General features: G+C 50.2%; 2 protein-coding genes across 2 annotated transcripts; both read left to right on the top strand.

The window, feature by feature from the left end:
- Positions 1–3,882: 3,882 nt before the first annotated feature.
- LOC311157645 (G-protein coupled receptor 35-like) lies at positions 3,883–4,812 on the top strand (the record flags this gene model as incomplete). The annotated part of the gene is made up of 1 exon (XM_084212451.1): positions 3,883–4,812. The coding sequence occupies one exon, from the start codon at positions 3,883–3,885 to the stop codon at positions 4,810–4,812; it is 930 nt and encodes a 309-aa protein (XP_084068577.1).
- A 5,650-nt stretch (positions 4,813–10,462) lies between these two features.
- Positions 10,463–11,404, top strand: LOC311157698 (G-protein coupled receptor 35-like; the record flags this gene model as incomplete). Its single annotated transcript, XM_084212537.1, has 1 exon — positions 10,463–11,404. One exon carries the CDS (start codon positions 10,463–10,465, stop codon positions 11,402–11,404), a length of 942 nt encoding a protein of 313 aa, XP_084068663.1.
- Between the last annotated feature and the right edge of the window lie 2,296 nt (positions 11,405–13,700).

Below are 13,700 nucleotides of genomic sequence, written 5' to 3'. Positions count from 1 at the left end.
ACTCAACACTCAGGAGTACCATGAGCTGCATGGGGCCATCCACACCAGGTATTGCACCTTCCTGGCTTTACTTAGCTTAGGCTCCAGCACTAGTGGGCATTTCAAATCCCCACTTGCTGAACATCTCTGTTAGCCATAGAACACCCCCTTTCAGAACCTGCAGAGTGGTGAGGCACCAGAGCTCGCTGTAAAGTAGTGCCACCATTAATTTGGCCAGAAGGTTGGCATTCAAAACCTAACTGATGTGAAATAAGCTCTTACGCAGGAGGAGGAGGTGCTATGGAAACCCTCAAGTACCAGGGAGCTGCTGGTGCCGGGCCCCTGCCGTGCACAGGCAGCCCGTGCCCAGCCCCGCTCGCCTGCCCCACTGTGTGGCTGCACAGAGCCCGCCTGCCCTGCCTCGGGTGGCGTCTGCTGCTGACTCTGGCACCTTAAATCTGCAGGTAACATCACTTTGCTTCCTCCTCTCTTGCTGCCTGAGAACTGCTGAGCAGGGTCCTGCTGTGCCTGGGGGAGGCAGAGGAGGCTTTGAGGTGGTTTCTGCTGGGCAGCGAGGGCCCTGCGAGGCAGGAGTCCCTGGGGTGGGTTGTGATCTCTGAGCCTTCCCGTTTCTGTTCTTACTCCAAAGTATTCTCTAGGTACTTTACCTGGAATATCACAGCAGCTGAGAACTGGAAGTTAATTCATCCCAATATGGGAAACAAGTGATTCAAAGATTTTTTTTTTTGGTCTAAGAGCATCTTCCAGATCAAAGCAGATCATGGTTAGGGTGACCACATTACAGTTTTCAAGGGATGCAGTGATAGATGAGCCTGAAAGAACGCAAGTTTCAAAAAAGAAGAGAACAAACTGCTGTGCCTTAGATCCTTGCACTTGAGAGAGGTGTGAACAACAGCAGCAAGGCTGGAGCAGGCAGTTTGCAGATTTCTTTATGCAATTTGGAAACAGAGAGGAAAAGCTCCTCACTTCAGTACTGTGGCAGGGCCCTCGCCTGGGTCTCCTCTGTCATGAGACAGTTTGCCGCTCACTCTTTCTGGCCATGCTTCCCCCCAGCCCAGCTCCTGCCCAGGGCAGGCCAGCAGTGCTGTGGGTACATTAAAATCTCTGGGAGGTACTGCCCTGCCCAGGCCTGTTCTCACCTGTGCTGCATCTTCATTGAGTATTTGCTGGGAGCCACCCGTTCCATTTGTAGGACTGTTGGTGACAGTCATGGGCTGATGCCATGGAGGTGGCAGGTCTGAGAGCAGCTGATGCACAAGATGCTGTGCTGTACCTGACTTCACCCCCATTTTCCTTCTTGCTCTCCCTCTGCTCAGTTCCAGGTTCCTTCCCTCACCCACCAGGGCTCCCATGCTGTCTTTAGCCAGCATATTCACCCTTTATTTTACCCACCATATTCACCCTTCAGCCCTTGGTGCCTGCCCACTTTTGAGCTCTCCCACAAGGAAGGAGGAGGATTTTCCATACAAGACTCCCCCTTCAGTTTTCCCCTGCTGGAAAAACACTGGATGCAGCCACCACAGTGCTGCTGCAACATCCCCTGTGCCTTCAGCCTCTGCCTTGCATCTCTTCCTCCAGCCTCTCTTTTCAGGGTCGGGGAGAAGCCTCCTGCTTCTTGAGCTGCTGGAGGAAACAAGCCCAGCCCAGCCGGGCCTTCCTCCGCAGATGGTCACCAGCTTCTGGGCTGGGGGACAGCTGCTGACCAGCTCTCCCCAGCCTATGGTGGGGACAGCAGGACACCCTGCACAGCACTGGTGGCCTTGTCTGTTGAGCCCCAGCCTATTGCTGGTCTTCCAGCAGCAGCAACATGCTGTTTCACAGCTGTCTCCATCCTTTTGTCACAGCTGTAAGTTGCTGCCTAGCCCCTCTGATGCTGCAGGCATTTCATCTACCCCACATGAAGCATTTCAGTAGCCACAGGATATGCTAGCTCGTCAAGCTGAACCTCTTTAAAGGTTTGGGGTTTTTTTTGTTTGGGTTTTTTTTTTTTTTTGCTTATTCATACCCTATCAGGGCTTTTTGGACTGCTTTAAACCTTCTACTCATTTCCTCCATCCTCCTCCCAGCCTCTGGACTGCCCTGTGGGCTGGAGCACTTGTGAGCCCTGCTGCTGGGAACTGCACCAGGCCAGGCTTCCAGCTCCAAAGGCAGCACTAGCCAGAGCCCTTTGATGCTGCAGAGCCCAGCAGTGTGGTTTGCCTGTGCTGCACCTCTGCAGAGGCTGCTGCAGGCACTGCATCCCATGGCAGTGAAAAGAAACCCGGGCACCAGTGCAGATGTCAGACTTCTGCCTCGTGCCATAACCAGTGACCATAAGCAGTGACAGTTCCCTGCTGCTACTGTCCAGAGTGCAGAGAGGTTTTCCTCAGGGGACAAGCGTCCCCTTCCCTGCGGGGTACAGGAGTGAGCAGCCTCTGTTGGGAAAGCCAGGCCTGAGTATACAAGAACTGTACAGGACTCACATTAGTGTCTGCTACTGCAAGACACTCACACATCTCTCCAGAAACTGAGTTATTTGTGTATTTTTCAGTTACTTCAGGACTGAGTTCTGATTTGCAGGCAGTGCCCTCACCCACTGGCCAGAGTCTGCATTGCTGGTGGAGGCACAGAACTGCTTAACCAGGCAGAGGTGATGTCCCTTCCCAGCTCTCTGAAAGCTGTGAGATTTTACCAAATCTCTCCCCACTTAACTCTGTAAAAAACTTATTTTACATTGAAAGTTTCTGTTTGTTTGTTTTTTTCTGAAGTGAATTTAGATGCAAGCAGAAGTCACAGATACTGAGAATCACCAGTTCAGAGAATTCTTCCATGTGCTTGTCGCAAGAAACCACTTTGCACAGAAAGGGCTCTGCTGAAAGATGATTTTTATCAGCCCATGAATTCACACTCTTCACACAACTAATACTCTTGCAAAGCATCTTGTAGCTAGTGTGACAGAGGCTCAACAGCTACTACTCACAACATGGATTTCTGAGGGGGGCTGGCTGCCTGCCTGGAGCAGGAGCCATCTAATTCAGCCTTTAACAGCAAGCTCCTTGTTCTGCAGCGGCGCTCCCTCTCCCAGATGTGGCCTTGCTTTGCATCTGCAGATTCCTACTCTCTCCTGGAACAAATGGACTTAAAACCAGGTTAATCCATCCATCCCCCATTCCCCTCCTTTCGAGGTGGAAAGCAGCATACCTCACTCTCTCCTTTAGGGTTTCCTTGGGAGAGCAGGAATGCAGATTCAGCTGTCTGCCTCACTTGGAGGAGGAGTTCCAGGTTCACAAGGTAGTGCAAAGGCTCAGAAACCTTCCAACCTAGAGCCAGAGCATGAGGATTTCCATCAAGTGACATTTGCTATGCACTCCCACCCCTTCACCCCCAGTCTGAATCCAAACCCAGTAGAACTGACAGACGAGCTTTCACTCATGGGTTGTGCTGAGCTTTAGTTTTGGTTGCTGCAATCCCTGCCTAGCTCAACACCTAGCTAAGAGTAATTTTACATCATCTGCACAGCCTGGCTTAAGGAATTAGTGTTCACATTGTCACAGGATGTGTCTACTACCTGTGGGGGCTCTTCTGAGTGCCATGTTGCCTCCTGCCCACACACACTTCGAGACCTCCCTATTTAATAAAGACTGTCTGCCATGTCCTCCCGAGACACTCCATGTACCCTGAAACACTCAAAAACTGAGTGGACATAAACAAAGCTTGACAAAGGATGCCAAAGGATGACACAGGCTGACTGAAAAAGACAGCTCTGTAAAGCTCAAATTCACATTTTTAACAAAGGACATAAATACTTACATGTGCTTTTTTTTTACAGCTACTAAGAGGTCTTACCATGTCTTTTCCTATTTCAGGTCTCAGAACATCATACAACATCTGTAACTCAGGACAATGAATGTGTCCAACAACTGCAGCACCACAAATCTAGAACCTCACCCCCATGTTCGCCTCATTGAATTTGCTCTGTACAGCCTCATTTTCTTTTTTGGTGCACTATTTAATGTCCTTGCCTTCTGGGTGTTCTCCTGCAAGATGAAGAAGTGGACAGAAACCAGGGTGTACGTAATGAATTTAGTCTTTGCAGATTTCTCTGTCATCTGCACCTTGCCTTCCATGGTTTATTTGCTTTGGAATAAGTCAGCCCGAGGGGAGCTCTGCCAGTTTACAGAGACAATGTATTTTATCAACATGTTAGTGAGCATCTACATCATTTCATTCATCTCCATCGATCGATACATTGCCATAAAGCACCCTTTGAAAGCCAGGGCCTTTAGGTCCCCGTCAAAGGCTGCCCTCCTCTGTGGGCTCCTATGGGTCCTGGTCATAGTCAGTGCCACCATCCAGCTTGGGCACAGACACACAGATCTCTGCTTCCAGACCTACACCCTGCCTGCTGCTCTCAGCCTGCTGGCCCTTTTCTTTGTTTTCACTCTCCCATTAGCCATCTTGATCTTCTGCTCCACAGAAGTCATCAGGAACCTCAAGAAACATCTGAACACAAATTCACCGGAGGAGAAATCGATCCATAAAGCTGTACACATAATTTATGCAAACCTGATTGTATTTCTGATATGTTTCCTGCCAGCCTGCCTTGGGCTGCTTGCCAGGTTCATCATGGAGAGCGTTGGAGCTACCTGTTTCCTGCTCTGTGTCATGAAGAACTTCTCCTCTGTGATGAGGTGCATTGCCACGTCCAACTGCTGCCTCGATAGTGTCTGCTACTACTTTGTCACCAGGGAGTTCCAGGAAGCCTTTCTACAGCCCAAAGCCAGCACTCCACAACCAGAGGCAACCCAGCCCTTGCAGATAGAGACATGCTAAAGGAAAAAGGGGAACAAAATCCAACATCTGCAACATAAAGAGGGAATACAGCTTCAGGGCTACTGGGATAAGTATTGCTCTTTTTCTCTAGCAAGTTCTTAGTTGGGTTTGGAAATTTATACTCTATGTTTCCATTAAACAAATAGATCACAGAGATATATAAAAGTGTGTATGTAATCAGTTGTTGTTAATGTGCCTCCATTTCACCCTCCAGCACCTACTTGTTACTGTTACAGTAAGACAGGTGAGCCATGTACCTCTTTTAGTTCCTTCTGCAGCTAAAATCCACTGATCCTTCTTGCCAACATGTACAAATGTATCTATCATTTTATACCTTATTGTGTATTTCAGGTTGTTTCCATTATTAAATGAATCCAGTTGTCCCAGATTGCAAGGCAATATGGATTCTATTTGCCATCCGTATGGCAGCTGTCTTCTGTTAAGTGGGCAGTTTTCCTCGTCTTTTCCACACCCACTCCTCCCTCAGGGGGGACATCTGCTGATAACAGGCTATTGAATGTCACTGCATGGCTGATAAGAACTGCAGCATCCCATTGGGAGATGCGCTGCCCAGAGGGAGGAGCCAAGCATTCCTACCTGGATATAATCTGGAGATTCTGGAACACCAGCACAACTTCTGCACTGGATTTCCCAGAGGAACAGCAGCTGCCTCTTCCACTGGATCTTCAGAGGCAGACTGCACCCTTCTCCAGGATCCCTGCTCCAACAGAACCACACCTGACACTCCAGGAGGGCTGCAGCCACAATTCCAATTGGATTGCTACCAGCACCCTGACCCACAGGGTGTCAGGTTGTGTTCTGTCTCTGTCAGTGTTATTTTAGTTTACTGCATTGTTTATTTTATCCTCTTATTTTCTTCCCCACTAAAGAGCTGTTATTCCTGCTCCCATATATTTTTTGCCTGAGAGCCCCTTAATTTAAAATTTATAGCAACTTGGAGAGGCTTACATTCTCCATTTTAGGGGAGGCTCCTGCCTTCCTTTGCAGACACCTGTCTTTCCAAACCAAGACACCGGTTTATATTTATCCCATTCCTTTGGCAGGCTGGGCTGGGTGGCTGTTCAGATGGTTCTGGCATATTATTAAGCACATGTCCCTAGAAAACAGCCTGGGCTCTCCTGACCTCCTTCCCTTTCAACTCAACAGGTCAGACAGGCGTGAAGGAACATTTCTGGGATGAAAGCAACACTTGTCCAGTGCCATAAAGGCACAAAGTCCAGATTTCAGAGCCGAGCCCTCCTGCCAGGTGCCTCCAGCTGCCCTGCCGAGTCCTGGCCCAGAGACAGCTCCTCAGAGCAGCCCCACCCTGCTGGGCTCCCACAGCCTGCCCACACTGACACCCCTAGCATTTCCATCACGGAAGTGTGTTTTTCCACGAGTCAGCAGCCTAGAAAAGTCAAGGGGAGAGAGGAAGTGGATAAATGCTGCCTAGAACTGAGCTTTTTTTCTTTCTGAATGCTAAAAAACCCCCCCAAACGGCACTGAGCTCTGCCCAGCAATAGTCAGTGTTCCGACAGACAGTGTGGGGGAGTCTTTCCTGCCCACAAACAACACATCTTCTTCCCCTGTGACCTACACCTGCCCTCAGTCCGCCCACAGCTGATGCCCCATCTGCTGCTGTCACCTTTGAGAGCATGAGCTCCTGTGCTGGGTTTGCAGGGCCTGGTTTTTGTTAGCAGGGAGTCCACAGAGGTGGCTCCTGTGAGAAGCTGCTGGAAGCTTCCACTGCGTCTGGCAGAGCCAGTCCATGGTGGCTCTGAGGATGGACGTGCTGCTGGCCAAGGCTGGGCCAATGAGAGGGGTTGGAAACACCTCTGTGGTAACAGATGTAAGAAGAAAATCAAAATAGAGGGGGACACAGCTTTTTCTAGCCAGAGAAGAGAAGAAGGTGAGAACATGTGAAGGAAACAACATGGAGACACCAAGATCAGTGGAGAAGGAGGGGCAGGAGGTGCTCCAGGTGCTCCAGAGCTGACATTCCTCTGCAGCCATGGTGAGAGCATGGTGAGACAGCTGTTCCCCTGCTGGATCCCTGTGGGATCCACAGGGAATGCAGAGATCCACCCACAGCCCGTGGGGTTCCAAGGGGGATGCAGAGATCCACCCACAGCCTGTGGGGATCCAAGGGGGATGCAGAAATCCACCCACAGCCCATGCGGATCCAGGGGGGATGCAGAGATCCACCCACAGCCCATGCGGATCCAGGGGGGATGCAGAGATCCACCCACAGCCCATGCGGATCCAGGGGGGATGCAGAGATCCACAGGGCTTGCAGAGATCCACCCACAGTCCATGGGGATCCAGGGGGGATGCAGAGATCCACAGGGCTTGCAGAGATCCACCCACATCCCATGAGGATCCCCGGGGGATGCAGAGATCCACAGAGGATGCAGAGATCCACAGGGCTTGCAGAGATCCACCCACAGCCCATGGGGATCCACAGGGGATGCAGAAATCCACAGGGGACGCAGAGATTCCCCCCCAACCCATGGGGAAGATGCCCATGCTGGAGCAGGTGGATGCCTGGAGGAGGCTGTGATCCAGTGGAAGACTCAACGGAGAGGGGGGTCCTGCTCCCAGGCTGGAGCAGCCTGTCCTCAGAGGACTGCACCTTGTGGATGAGTGACCCACCCTGCAGCAGTTTTGGAAGGGCAGTCTCCCATGGGAATTTTGGGAGAACTGCTGCTCGTGAGAGTGGACCCAACTCTGGAGAAGTTCACAGAGAACTGTCTCCCATGGTCTCACAGGGATTGCTCTCCCAGAGCAGCAGAAGGAAGTCTCGGTGGTGAACTGACCCAAACCCCCATGCCCTGTTTCCCTGTGCTGTCAGTGGGAAGGAGGGAGGGGTTGGGAGAAGAAAAGGTGTTTTAAGGGCTTACTTTACTTCTTATTATCCTCCTCTGATTTTGTTAGTAATAAACTCACTTTGTATCTCTAAGATGAGTTTATTTTGCCCTTGGAGTGTTTTCTCCCAGTCCTTAGCTTAGGAGCCCTTTGTTAAATGTTCCTCTCTGCCCAGCGAGTGCACAGCTCTTGTGGGTGCCTGGCATTTGGCCAGTGCCAAACCATGACAGCTCCAAAGACAAGAATTAACAGGACAAATCCTGAGGGACTCAGTCTGGCTCCTGTCAGCTGGCTCACAGAAATGGGCTTGCAACTGCTTTAGCCAGCGGGCAGCAAAACCCACCCAAATGTCTGTGACACACCGCTGGGCAGCTCCTAACCATGCTCCCAAAGCCGCTCCGTGCCACACTGGCGGCAGTGACTGCCATGACCTGGCTTCCCAGCGGTGCTGATGGGCAGAGTTACCCTCCTGGCTGCGGTGCAGAGGGTGAGCCAGCCCTTAGATCTGTCACCGTGCGGGTGACAGCAGCACTCGCTGTCCCCGGGGACACCGGCACTGTCCCCTGGGAAAGGTCCCCGTCCGGCCGGGCCCCTCTGCCACCGCAGGACCGGCTGCCCAGCCGCCCTGGGGAACCTTCGGCTGCCAGACCGGCAATTTGCAACCATTACGGGTTTTAGCTCAGAAATTGTTTTCCCACCACTGGAAAGATGACATTTTAATTGCCGCGCTGCGTGAGGCGAGGCGGGGATGGGTGGGAGGACCGACGGCGGAGCTCTGAGCTGCCGGCAGCGGGACAACAGAGGGCACCAAAGGCTCCAGCCCGAGGAGCTGAGGGCAGAAATGAAGCGCTGGTGTTCGCCCGAGCAGTGACAGCACGGATCCCCTCGCTGCCGGGACCCCGCGGCCTGTGAGGAGCCAGCCCTCCCGCGGAGCAGGTAAAGGCCCTTCCCTGTCCCACAGCAGCCAGCTGTGCCCTGCTCGGCCCCTCGGGCTGCGCTTCTCACCTCTGCTCGCTGCAGTCACTGCCAGTGCCCGGCTTCCCTGCTGCTCCCACCGCTGCTCTGCCTCTGTTCTGCACATCCCGCTCAGGGGGTCCGTGCCCCTGGCCGCAGTTCCCATTAGTGCTCCCTCAGGATTGCGGACCGCTGGCCCCGGGCGCACGGCCTTGGGGCTGCCGCCAGCTCCGTGCTTGTGTGGGGCTCGGCGGAGCTGGCATGTCCCACCCAGGGGCTCAGCTGCTCCTCAGGCCACTGATGTGCAGGCAGAGTGGCTTTTTCACTGCAAGGTGACCACAACAGGCTGCCAGCAAACAGCTGCAGCATAGGCTGAAACCACAGAGGGGCCAAAAGCTACGAGGCTGAAAGCCCAAGAGCACCAGGACGTCGGCTGTATGTCAGTTCCTCCATGAATTCCACCCTAAAAATGAGTGTATGCCTGGGTTCCGTGCTGCCATACCAGTTCTGGTGCTAGGGCAGGTGTTGTGCTTTCCTCTCCCAGTCTTGGACACTAGAAACAGTTCACTTACTTGATGCAATCATTTGTTTTCACTACAATTTGCATGTTGATGTTTAGAAGCTGCTGACTTATAAGGCAATGCATTGGTAAGAGATTGTAGGAATCTGGGCACTTTCCGTGCCTGGCTTATTGCAAACATTTCCTATATGAACTGCAGACAAAGTCTGATTCATTGTCTTTGCTGCTGGCAAATGCCCTGAGATATTAAAGGAAGAGCAGGAGATAAGTTCTCAGATTCATGTTTTCTGCCCTAGCAAAATTTTTGCTTCTTATCTTTGAAGGCTGAGATCAGACGCATGTGCCCATTTGCTCACTTTCCCTTCTTTCTCTGGAGGCTTGTTATCTGCTAGGGCTGCTGGTACCCCTGCTGAGCTGTTCCTCCCCACCAGAGGAATGGATTTGTGTTTGGGGGCACAAATCCTGCCCCCAGCAGGCACTGACCACCCAGCAGCCTGCAGCAGCAATCCCACTGCCCCTGGGAGCAAAGCCACTGGGCTGGAAGGGCTCTAGCCCTGAGGATGTTCTCAGGTCTGGCAAGACTCAGAGCAAACCCATGGGATGGCTTCAGCAGCAAACCAAAGGCTGTGGAGAGCAAATGGGGAATGGTGCCCAGGAAAAATGGGGAACGGTGCCCAGGAAAAATGGGAAATGCTGCCTAGGGCAAATGGGGAATGCTGCCTAGGAAAATGGGGAATGCTGCCCTAGGAAAATGGGGAATGCTGCCCAGGAAAATGGGGAATGCTGCCCAGGGCAAATGGGGAATGCTGCTCAGGGCAAATGGGGAATGCTGCTCAGGGCAAATGGGGAATGCTGCCCAGGGCAAATGAGGAATGCTGCCCAGGAAAAGTGGGGAATGCTGCCTAGGGCAAATGAGGAATGCTGCCCAGGAAAAATGGGGAATGCTGCCTAGGGCAAACGGGGAATGCAGCCCAGCTCTGGTGTGGGCTGTGCTAAAGCCAGTGGCTCTGACAACCACAGCAGAGCAAAGGCAACAACAAAAAATAGTATTCTGCTTTGCTGTGACCCAAACTGTTCATACGAGGACTGGAGGGATGGTGGGACAGGCTTAACCCTGCACCAGAAGCAAGAGAAGGCAGTCTTGGTAATTTTGTGGACCGAACAAAAACCAGTTCAGGTTTTTGAGGCTGCCCACGTGAGCAGTGCAGGGACACGAGGAGCTGCAGGGCCATGAGAGGGTGGCACAGCTGCAGGACACTGCCAGTGAGCTCAGTCTCATCCTGCACTCTTTCCTTGCAGAGACAGCCCAACATGGAGAACTGCACTGAGGGAAGTGCACATTACAGCATTGTGGTGCTTCAGCTGGTTGTGTACATCCCAGTGCTGGCTCTGGGGATCCCACTGAACGCAATTGCCTTCTGGGTCTTCTGCTGCAAAATCAAGAGATGGACCGAGACCAAGGTGTACATGATCAACCTCATCGTGGCAGACACTTCCCTGCTCTTCACCCTGCCTTTCCTGCTGTATTTTACCAAATACAGACATCCCATAGACCAGCTGTGTTTAGCCATACAAAGCATCTATTTTACAAACATGCCTATGAGCATCTTTATCATCACCCTGATTGCGATTGATCGATACGTTGCAATCAAGTTCCCTCTGAAAGCAAAGACCCTTCGATCCCCACTGAAATCAGCTTCTGTCTGTGGCTTTCTTTGGATGGCATTGATAATTTATTCCATTTCGTATCGCACATATCGCGGTAGGCAGGAAGGTTTTTGCCTTCGGAAACAATCTCTCCTACCTAACTATTCCTCGTTATTCTTCAGCATCTGTGGGTATTTTATTCCCTTAGGGATTGTGATGTTTTGCTCAGTACAAGTCATCAGATGTCTAAAAAAGAAGATGGCCACAGGCCCTCATGAAACAAAATTATTCCAGAAGGCTGTGCAGATAGTTTCTGTGAATTTGTGTGTGTTTGCTGTCTGTTTCTCACCTTTCCACATCTCACTGCTCTTGCGGTTTGCAGTGGAAGCTGCCGAAGCTTGTTCTCTGATGCCAGGAGTTGTCACCTATATTAAGGTCTCTGCATGCTTAGCAAATTCGAATTGCTGTCTGGATGCATTTTGCTATTATTTTGCAGCCAAAGAATTTCCAGAGTTTTCTTCTATGTTCCCCAAGTGTATATTTATCAGGTCCAAGATGAACCAAAGCGAGGAGTCACAGCCACCCACGGATCAAGTGATGATATGAACAAGGTGCAGCTCACGGCAGGTGTTGAGTGCCACAAAGCTGCTCAAGTTTTGAGGCACAGAGTGGAACCACATACAGTGTTTGCAACCATTGTAGGCGTAGGCATAAGGACAAAAAGGGGCAAACCCCTCCAAAGGATCTGATGTTAACTTAAATTGTGTCCTGCTGTCCTCAGTGACTTGACTCCAGCTCTGAGGAGTCTTGTATCGTTGCATCGCAGCTCCAGGCGCCTCCTGGTGACAGCTTGTCTTGGTTGGCTTCATGGTCCTTCACCTTCACCTCTAAAACATTTCCTCCTGGGACTGCAAGCTCATATTCTGCTGATGTAAACTTAGAGGCAATTGACTTCCTCAGTGACAACTGACATATAGTTCCCGTACGTGTCTGACACCACACTGTACTGACACTGGTTCAGACCACAGTCTGAAACCACCGACTAGACCTTGGGGAAATAAACATGCAAAGGACTGTTCCCAGCAGGGAAAGTGTCCCATATCCAGACATCAGATCCACCTGCTTTGTGTCAGTTCTTGGGCAGACAACACAGCAGAAGCAACGGTGCCATAAGAACAGATGAAACTACTCAGGTCGTTCAGCTGATAACTCCAGTCCCAGTTTTCTTCACTGGTGTATTTTCTAGTGCTCTGGCATTACTGGTGTTTCACTGCAAGAGGAGCAAGTAGCCTGTGTGTCTATGTGACCAGTATAACCATTGCACACTGTTTACTCCTCGTTCTGCTTTCTAAATGATCTTTTCAAAGACAGGAAAAGATACAGGATATCAAAAGATATCAACCATCTATTGCTTAAGGACATGTGTGAGTGTTGTCACCCATCAGCAAATATGCTGCAATTTACTACCCTCAGAAAGCAAGAGGCTTCTTGACAGACATCTCTTACAAGCCAGGAAAGTGGTGTTCAGCAAGGAAAAACACTGCTGCTTCAGGAACAGCACAGAGGGCCTTCAAAAACATTTTTGGACCTAGGATTCCCTTCTGAGACCTTGCATCTCGTTGCTTATAATGAATGCCTGTTCCAAAAAGATTATTACGATTTTTTTTATTATTTTGAAAAAAGAGATGAAGATTCATATCAACCTGTTAACCTGCTGTTAATCCAGAAAGCAAACAACTTGCTTATTTTTGCAGATTCAATCATGCTTGTGTTTTCTCCCAGGTAACATGGAGAACTTGTTCAATTTCCAGTGGGCTCCAAATAGGTCATTCACTCTGAATCCGGAACAGCAATGCTTTTTGTACACGTGGCCTCACATACAGGTCTCATAAGTGTTCCTTTTTCTCATTGTAAAGGGGAAATTAGTTGACTTCACAATCTCTGTCATCATTAAGATTTTTTTGCTGTTTCCACTGAATGCTATGAAAACAAAACAAAAAATCCATACTGTTGGAAGTGAAAATAAAGATGTGTCATAGTAACATATCTATAAATAAATATTCATTTATTACCATTATATATCAGAGTCCTCTACTCTTAATGCTAAATCTATACTGGAGATTGGGAGAAAAGCCTTTGCTACCGAGATATAAGATCTGCCTTCCAGCAGGGTATTGAACAGTGAAACCCAAAGATGAGCAAGGAACTTTCTGATTATCTGAAGATATATGTTCTACCTTGGGCAAAAATTATTATCTGGTTTATATGTAAAGTTTAGGATGGATTTCTGGTATCCTGCTTCAGTCTGAACAAAGCCTCAGCTCCCTGAGTGCTCCCAGTAAATGGAACAGATGAGTTATCAGACCTGGGCCACAACAAACTGCTGGCCTCCATCCAGCACTGCAATAGCAATCCAGAAGGATGGCGACATCCTTAACCCCAAATCTTTTCCATTTCCAAGCACAAGAGTCTGGGAAATGGTAGTGGGGACCAGCCACAGATGCCAGAGTCCATCAGCTGCCCCAAACAGCAAGGTTGAACCACTGCATTTTACCAACATAACTTTCCTGTCCCTTAAAAGAAAAAAAAATGCTAATAATGGTTTCTATTCAGGCTTGAGAGGAAAAAAAAAATAACAATCAACACAAGGAAAAGCCTACAAAGTAATTCAGAATCTTGCTTTTATGTGAGTGAGTGAGTGAGTGAGTGAGTGAGTGAGTGAGTAGCCATCAGATATAGCATTTTTGGCCCTCCTATACATGGAAGACAGAGGCTGGCATTAGACCCAAATGTTTGGTGGCATTTGGGCAGGCCCCAGACCTGAGTTCTTACCAGAGGTTTGAGCTCCAGGGGGCTGAAGGATAGTGGGGAGCTGTGGGCTGGGTGCTGCTTTCAGGTGCTG

Source organism: Fringilla coelebs (genome assembly GCF_963513975.1).
Source record: "Fringilla coelebs genome assembly, chromosome: 10".
Lineage (NCBI taxonomy): Eukaryota > Metazoa > Chordata > Aves > Passeriformes > Fringillidae > Fringilla > Fringilla coelebs.
This window is presented reverse-complemented; position numbering and strand designations above follow the sequence as displayed.